Below are 9487 nucleotides of genomic sequence, written 5' to 3' on the forward strand. Positions count from 1 at the left end.
CATATAGGTCTTAAATTTCATTCATAATGGTCTTAAAAAGGTCTTAAATTTGACTGGTTGAAACCTGCAGAAACTCTGGAATAAAGAGTTTATTTTTGGAGGAGCACTGCAGACAAAAGGTGGGTGATAATTGTATCATGCGAGTTTAACACACATCTTTACTCCAGTTTCACATCTTCCATCCTTCATGATGGTTACAGATATATCAATAAGATTACAGCATTAAAAAATAAAAGTCAATCCCAAAACAGCAAGTACTTGTCAAAATGTATTTTTTCAATATAAACAATATGCCATTAATTAAAAGATATTACAAATCGTATGATATAAACTCAACATACATTTATCAATCCAAAATGGATTAATCACATTAACACGTTAAAAAAATCACAAAAACGGCGTGCAACTGATTTCTGTCTGATTAATTACAAGTGATGAACATGTAAATTACATGTGACATAGTTACTCCCAAAACTAATTTTTACACTGTGTAAACACACTTTATAATAAGTGATACCGATAGACATGTAGTGCACATCATTACTGTATTAGTGTGAATTAACATCACTTATTTCACCCTAGTTCTCTCTGCTCTGTCTTTGTCCTTCACTTTTGAGCTTAACCTTTAGAAGACCACATTTCCAAATTTGGTCCTACATTCAGATACACAACTCATTTACATTTACATGGAAATACGATGGTGACATTAGTACGCTTTTTGAATAACAAGACAGTAATAAGAAAGTAAGAAACAAGAAATATAACGTTTTCAGTGCCACAATAGTCATTATCTCCCGTATACCAAAGAAAACTCCATAGTGACAGATGAGGATGAGTTAGTCCTTCATCACTAAAGAAACTTAAACACAAACATTAAAGTGAATTCTGTACATTTGTAAAAAAAAAAAAAAAAAAAAAAAAAAAAGACTCTAAGTGCTTACTGAAACTCACAAGCATCCAAAACGATGTCCATTTAAGTTACTGTGCACATAGTAAAGTTTTGCTGTGGCAATCAAATACACAAAACAGGTACAACATTAATATCGGTTCATAAAACCTACTAGAGCCAAAAACACTGGCTTACATTTTCTGCAACATCTTCCTTTCAAGAGGAAGTTAGTGTCTGGGGGCAGCAAGGCTTTTTGGTTTCTAGTGACAGACGTCTTACATGCCCATGCCAAGCTCCTCCATCTTCCACCCGCTCGAGTTCTTTCCAAATTTGTATACGAGCCTCCGGCCATCAACTCGCTCCAGGATCTCTCTTTTATAGTAATACCTGAGGGAGAAGGAGGCTTAGTTAGTCATGGTTTAAGACATAAAGTATGCAGTTCCCTTTAGCATCTGCTGCACTTTACTGAATTAAAGTAAATGAAAATGTCAGAAAGTGACTTCTAGTCTCTTTCAGGGAAGACAATACAGGCAAAAACATCCTTTTTTATTTTGAGTTTTTGGGTTATTTTGCTTCCACAAAATCTTTTAGACTAGTGGGCAAAAACAAACCCATCTAAAATACACATTTAGACGTTTATTTGACTACACTCTGTCTATTTGCGCCTGTAAATTTCTCCTAAACTTACCAAAATGGGTCATTTGCATATTTAAACATAAAACTTTCAGAAAACTTGTAATACAAAAATAATTGTCTTAATGTAGGTAATCACCTGCAGTGTCTCCCCTTAACAATATTCTTCCACTATAGTGACCAGACCAGGATTAAAGTGGCACACTAAACACACTTGTAGAAAGTCTCGTGTGGCTCTATAGGAGCTTTGTCAACTGACATCATCAGGCTTATCTTGGCTTAGAGACTTCAAAGTTGGAGCAAAAAGCTTGTGTTATAAACTGCGGGTGTGGTAAATCATTACATAAGCCCTTTAAATTTGGCCAAACAAGATAAAGCTACCAGCATAGCTTTGGGATGTTTGCTTTTTCAGCCTCTAAGTCAGGGGTCGCTAACTTTTTAAACATAAAGTGCAATTTTTAAATGTTCTTGTTAACCAGTGTGCCATATCAGCATTAAGCCTGCCATCATCTACCAAGGCAGAGTTATTTTTTTTCTTTTGTGCTACATTCTTTGAAGAAAGTAGCACGAAGAAGAGTGCTAGCCAATCAGAGGCAGAGTAGAGAGGATCTTCGAAGAATCCAGAGGGTGAAAAAGTCAATCAAACTACTGTAAATAGATGTGCTCCTGCCATTGGCTGTGAAAGAGGTCCTTTGGCATGCAGATTGGAACATTTCCAAAATCGTGTCAAATTTGTGTTTTAGGCCTTGGCCACAATGCCAGACTCTTGAACTTCTGAACCACGTATAAATGCTGAATCATTTCAGATTCAGGCAGATTCAATGGATAGCTGACGAAAAGAATCAAACTCAAACTCTCCCCTGTTAGCTGCTACATGAACTCACCTCATGGCCCGGCTGAGTTTTTCATACGTCATGCTGCTGTTCTTCTTCTTCTGGCCCCACATCTGAGCTACGGCCTCGGACTTGAGGAACTTGAATACACCCTCGCGGCGGTCCTCCCACTTCATTAGGCCCTGGTTCTTCTCTGGGTGGATCAGAATGTCCCTGATGAACTCCCACAGGTGAGTGCCACGAGGAGCTGCAAACAAACAGTGACAGTGGGGCACAATGAGCTAAATGTGTGCGTGCATTGGAGCATACAGTAAGCATAAGCATGGCAGTCAGATATGCATCTGTAGCCTGATAAAGATGCAAAGTAGAACAGTAACAGTAAAACAGCCCAGCAGTGTTCATGTACAGATGCCTTTTGAAACTGTTTTACATGATTAATGACAGTATGCTGATTCTCCAAACATGGCCTTACCGTGTTTGTTTTTCTTGGGACTGCCATACATTCTGCTGCTGCTGTTGCTGCCGTGATCTCTGTTGACTTTGGGAGGTCGTCCCCGTGGTCGCTTCAGTCGGCACTCTTCTTTCTCTGTTTTGATGTTCGCCTCTGTCAGCACAACAGTTAATTGTCAGACGTTTACTTAAACTCACAGACGCCGCTGAGACTGTGGAATGCAAAGAACCTCGAGCCCATTTCGGACCAAAGATTTGTGGCAAGACCAAACCGTTTTAGAACGTTGCAGGGAAAAGTTGCAGCGGCCTGAACCGGCCCGTCTTAGTACGACACAACCGGCCCGTCTTAGTACGACAAAACCGGCCCGTCTTAGTACGACACAACCGGCCCGTCTTAGTACGACACAACCGGCCCGTCTTAGTACGACACAACCGGCCCGTCTTAGTACGACACAACCGGCCCGTCTTAGTACGACACAAGCCGGCTGATCGGATCCGCTAAACGTGTCGACGTCAAATGACGTTCCTCGTGGCCCACCTTATTCTGCCTCTGATTGGCTAACCCTGGTATTCTTACCCTAACCAGTCTCCACTCCCCGTGCCTAAACCTAACTAACTGTCGACCATTCTAACAGATCCGATTTAGGATCTACCCTGCGACTCAGATGGTCACGTTTCCAGAGGCTGGTTTAAGAACGTAAGGGACATCACCTGTTTCAACAGAATAGAGAAGTCAGCTTGTAAAGTCAGCTACAAACTATAGAAATAAAATGATCCATAATCCATTTTATTTCTATGTTACAAACTGTCAAATGGTCGAAACGGCAGAGTTTTCGACTCAACGTGTACCCGCGAGCACGGCTATGTGACCGAGCGAGCTAGAGAGTGACTGAAGAGAGGGAGCGGCGTTAAAACAAGGCCGTCATTTACAGAAATAGAACGTTGTTTTCGCCGATTCACCACTAGATGTGCAGCTGTAGCAAGCATCTCACTTTCACTAATGTTATCCACATTCATATTTAGACGCAACAGCATCAGAACGTTGCTGACCGGCGCGTTGCAAGTAGTTGCAAGTTTCAACTGGTCAGGAATCTTTGGTCTGAACTGGGCTTTACAAACAATGAGTTTAGTTGCTTTCTCACTTGAAATCCGAGGGAAGGAGAACTCAGGGTCTGATTCGCCACTGCCAGACTCGGGTGAGCCGAGGCTTAAGTCAAACATGCCACCTGGACAAAAAGAGAGAAACAGGTTTCAGATACACAAGCGTTCAGCTTAAGAAACGGAGAGGCAGAAGAGTCCGGAAAGATGGTGAAGGATGAAATACTCACTGTTGGAGGAGGAGCTGTACTCGCTGTCAGACTGGTTATCAGACAGGTACTCAGTGTCTCTCAGAGATGTCATGGGCTCCAGGTTCAGACTAATACAATCATCCCTGTAGTCAAACTCCTTGTTGGTGACAAACCCTTCACCTGTTGGTAGTAAGAAGCAACATTAGCCCTATGATTTCCACATTGTATCAATTGTATGCTAGTAAGTAACACCCAGAGGTGGAAAGAGTACAAAAATATTCTATTTAAGTAAAAGTACTATTACTTTGATGAGTTTTTTGCTTAAGTTGCCTATAAGTAAAATTACCCGTAGCCTATAAAAATTAGGGATGCACCGATCCGGCTTTTTCAGTCCTGATACCGATACCGATGCCTGGGCTTTGTGTATCTGTCGATACCCGATACCAATCCGATACTGTTGTTGAAGTAATAATACACTGTATACCTTCCACCTTATACCTTCCTTCCACCATGTGGAAGAGACTGAAGGCACCAGACTTTCCTAACTGAACATTACTTTCCTAACGAAGACAAAATAACATAGAGGTAATATATTGAATTCTTATTTATTTGAACAGCTCTTCCAGCATGTGAGACACGTGCGACAGAGGGAAAAAAACTAACAAAACTGGATCAGCCCGTGGATCTGTTACCTCTTCCGATCTCCAATCCAGCTATTTTGTCAATATCGGGACCAATATCCAATCTTAATATCGGATCGGTGCACCCCTAATTAAAATCTCCTCAAGTAAAAGTAAAAAGTGCTCATTTAAAATGTACTCAGAGTATAAGTTACTTAGTTACTTAATTCACTGCAGTAGTTTCCTGGGCACAAAATGTTCATTTTATTTATTTATTTTTACTCAGCAACAGATGTGATTTGAAATGTAGGCAAGTACAATGCTTCAAACTAAACATCCTTAAGTAAAAGTAAATAATAAGGATATTAAAAACTACTCAGTAACAGGAACCCCCCACCACCCCCTGGTGACACCACTGTAACAATATTTACCTTGGCCAATTCTGATGGTGCTGAGCAAAGGGAAGTTTAGGTTGTCCAGGAAGCTGTCCAGGAGCTGGCAGGTCTCGCTCAGCTCTGGTCCCGACAGGCTCTGCAGCTCTGCGAAGCAAAAGGACATAAAGAGGAAATGAAAAATGAGGCGTTTCAGCCATAACATTCATCCTGGGGAAGACAACTCCAGCAAGGCATGGAAGCATGTAACTACAAATCTGTCCTCTGGGAACAGAGGCCAAATATATCATGTTTTGACTGTATACATTCTTAGAGTGTCATATTTCTCTCTCTCTCTCTCTCTCTCTCTCTCTCTCTGTGTGTGTCTCTCTCCATATAGTTCCAAAGCTACGTGCATTGTAAACAGAAACCTGAAGATGTCTGTGCATGTCTCTCAGAATTCGACACTCACATGCTCAAATCAACCTGAGGGGAGAGACTAAATTGAGAAACACAGACAACAAAACTCAGGGCAAAGGTGAATACGTGGAATGTTGATACTTATTGTATCCTAACGGTGAGAAAGACACAATACTCCAGGGCTAACACACACTGTGCTCAGGTGTCATGTTGGGAGCGTGCCTATGTTCCCACAGCCCTATGTTCCCACATTTCTAAGAATTGTTTTTTTTCACTGAAAATTAGGCCCTATGTTCCCACATTTCCTTTTTTCATAAATTTGGATCAGATTGTATCCCCCTTTCTCCCAATTTGGTAGCCAATTACACCCAACCTATTATCCAGTAGGAATGGACTACAGATGGAATGTAACCCTAACCCTAACATAGGGCCTAATTTTAAGAAAAATCTTAGAAATGTGGGAACATAACTGTGGGAACATAGGGCTGACCCCATCATATTTCACAGAGAGAGCTGCAGGTTTCTGTACAGTAGGAAATCTCTTGCCGACCAAGAGCCTGGGTCTGTCCGGTGTTTCTGCCTGTTGAAAGGAAGTTTTTCCTCGCCGCTGTTGCACCAAATGCTTGCTCTCGGGAGGGAATTGTTGGCTGTGAGTGTGGTCTAGACCTACTATATCTGTAAAGAGTCCTGAGATAACTTCTGTTATGATATGACACTATAACTACAATTTAATTAAGTGTATTGACATTTAACTAGCAAATTTTACTTTTATTTTGGTGTGCTGTGTAGATTTTGGAGCATCAAACCCCTTGAATTTTCTAAAATATTTACACCACATTTGCAGGACAACACTCTTGATTGCTAAGATTTATATATATATATATATATATATATATATATATATATATATATATATATAAATTTAAGCTCTGAACTTGTACAAATCATTTCCACATGACGGATGCAGGCTTACCATATTTGGTCTTGTGATCCTGCAGACTCTGCTGGAGGTGTGGGCCGAGCTGCGTGCCGAAAACCCCGATCATCTGTTCCCGGCTCATCTGGCAGAGAGCGGGGCCGTCGATGGCGCAGTAGGCCAGATTTAGGGTGCTCGCGTCAAACTTGGTGCCCTCTACGTGATCGCTGATCCAGTCCAGAACGTTGTCTGCCGTCCAGAAGTGAGGGCTGATATCCCTGTACCACTGACCTGCAGAGAGAGAAAGAGGCAGGATTTAACTTCATATTCTGCAGAGTATGGAAGGTGTGTTTACAGAAAGATACCTCTGAATGGGCCCCGAGGCTCTGGAAGGATCCGCCCGAGGATATCAATTCAGCTTAGTCAGTGACAGTGGTGGAATGTAACTAAGTACATTTACTAAAGCACTGTACATAAGCACAAATATGAGGTACAGTACTTTTACTGTACATTCCACTTTCTACTCCGCTACATTTCACCTCTACCTGACGCAGGCTAGTTTTGACATCAACAGGGCCGCACCCTCTTAGTCGCTAAGATTGCATTAGTCCATTAGTCCATTAGTCCATCATGTTTTATGCCTTTAGAATTCTGAATCACTTGTACCCAAGAAACTTATGAGCACATCGGTGGTAAACACAAGATTAAAGCGCTGCTTTTGCATGACTATTTGTGGAGAAACTCGCTTTCACAGATCTGTCGATCAAATCAATTAATCGATCAGTCGACAAACTCCTATGTGACTGTTATTCGACTCAGGATTTCTGCAGTCCAGGACAGCCATCGATTTTGTATAAAATACATACAATACAGGGTTTTTTAAATCTCCGTCTCACTGCCATTTATAGTTATTAATCAACCAGTGCACAGAGTAATGATAATCACAATAATCTTCTTTTATAGAGCACTTTTTGAAAATCAGTTCAAGTTCTTCAAACAAATACAACGCACGTGGCCTACTTTTAGGTGTATAAAAACCTAACCCTACCTGTACAAAAAAAAATTTTTTTTTTAAGAAATAAAAGACAATTCAAAGGAGTTTCAAGCTCAAATAAAATCAGGAAATATGTTTTAAGAAGTGTCTTAAAGGTGATAACCGACCAGTGGTGGACAAAGAATTCAGATCCTTCACTTTAATACCACACTGTAAAAATAAGTTCTGCATTGAAAATGTTACTTAAGTGAAAGTATGTAAGCATCATCAGGAAAATGCACTTAAAAAAGTATTAAAAGTAAAAGTACTAGATGCACGATCCTAACTGTTCTGTGTTTAACGTCTTTTTGGGTACAATTTGGTTTGAAAGAAACCCACATTTCTGATATACCCCAGTAACAACAGGAGGGTGATTTTCCTGCAACACGTCTACCCGCTCAGCTATCAGTGGTGTTGACTGATACCAGTCTGCATCATTACACCCAGTCTCTGAGGTCAGACAAACAAGTCGGAGCTGTTTCAACTGCGAGGTGGCGGCATTCCCCCGTTTGACGGTTTTGCCGAGTTAAACATTGGCTGCCTGGTCAATGATTGACCCGACAGCGTTTAAATGAGGTCAAAGCAAAGTTCAGTGAGCTCATGGTCCCGATCATGTTTACTGTGAGATTAGTGTTCAGCTGAAACTGCCCACGAAACTCAGACCGGACTATAATGGTTAACAAAGGCTTGGCAGCCAAAACGCCACACACATTTTTATTTCTTTTGGTGTCCACTGCTGGAATTCAGTGAATATGTCACTTAAAAAACAAGGTCACAGTTAAAGAAGTTTTTAATTTCACCAAAACCATATGTTGGGATAATTCTGTTGGTTATATTTATTGTCTGACTCAAAGGCTTGTATTTTTGTCTGCCTTGTCCTATTTCTCTTTCTTTTAAAAAAATTTTTTTTTTTTAATATATATACATAAATACATTTTGTGTGGTATGTTTACCTATTTTTTTGTGTGTTGTATTGCTTGTTTTTTGTGCAGGAATCATGTTTTTGTTCTCTTTTGTGTAAGGGGAGGATGCTGAATAAAGCCTGTAAGGCTTCTTTTCCTCTCCTACAGTGTAATTGCTTGTAAAAAAAAAAAAAAAAAATATATATATATATATATATATATATATATATATATATATATATATATATATATATAATTATAGTATGCACTTTATATCTTTGTGCAAATGAACTCTACTAACTACTACTGAAAGGAGGGTCGCAGCAGCAGCGGGTGTTCCCCTTACCGCTTATGTTGGAGTTGTATGCTGAATTGCTGATCTGCAGGGTGTTGATGCTGGGCAGCTGCGGTGGGACGTCATGGCCGCCAGTCTGATACATGGTGATGTTGGCGTTGGTCAAGATGCTGCTGAGGCACGGGGATGACATGGCACTGCAAACACATAGAAGATACTTGTTTTTTTCTTGAGCTGCTTTTCATTCAAGTCAAGTCAAGTCATCTTTTATTTATATATGATATAGCCCATTTAAAACAACAGAAGTTGACCCAAACATAAAGTTGCTTTGCAACCAAGGCGCACGGTTTGAAATCTGCCTCAGTAACGTGACATAATTCAAACTGGAATACAAAACGACTGACGGGATAAAACCAAAGTCAAGCAAAGAAGAAGGGAGTGAGGTGAGAAGGAACCAAATCAACAGTAGATTAAAAAGCAGTACAGGCAAATAAAAGATAAGTCACGAGGTAATAAAAAAAAAAAAGCAGCTAAAAGCGTGAGAAAATGAGTTGGGTCTTTAAATCAGATTTCAAATTTTCAATCAGAAACAAGAGGAAGCTCGGTCACTTTTGCAGCGAAGAGGAGTTACATCTAATGAACCTAATGCATTTGCAGCTTTTGCAATATAATCCAAAATATCACTTCCAAACAATGAAGGCTCTGACACATTTCAACTCAAGTTCATCTCATATTTACCTGATTACAGCACGAGCCACAGTATGATGCAAAGGGTTGTCTTGCTCCAGGACAATCTGCAGCAGCGTGAGCTTGCGTTGTATGATTTCCACTTTTCA

At 40.3% G+C, this 9487-nt stretch overlaps 1 protein-coding gene across 1 annotated transcript; it reads right to left on the reverse strand.

Moving 5' to 3' along the window:
• Positions 1 to 1164: 1164 nt before the first annotated feature.
• On the reverse strand, positions 1165 to 8844 carry elf3 (E74-like factor 3 (ets domain transcription factor, epithelial-specific)). The gene is made up of 8 exons (XM_028575094.1): positions 8703 to 8844; positions 6479 to 6712; positions 5146 to 5253; positions 4134 to 4274; positions 3948 to 4031; positions 2828 to 2959; positions 2407 to 2602; positions 1165 to 1276 (listed from the first exon to the last, which is right to left on the reverse strand). Exons 1-8 carry the CDS (start codon positions 8842 to 8844, stop codon positions 1165 to 1167), a joined length of 1149 nt encoding a protein of 382 aa, XP_028430895.1.
• Positions 8845 to 9487: the final 643 nt, after the last annotated feature.

Source organism: Perca flavescens, chromosome 4 (assembly GCF_004354835.1).
Source record: "Perca flavescens isolate YP-PL-M2 chromosome 4, PFLA_1.0, whole genome shotgun sequence".
Taxonomy (NCBI): Eukaryota; Metazoa; Chordata; class Actinopteri; order Perciformes; family Percidae; genus Perca; species Perca flavescens.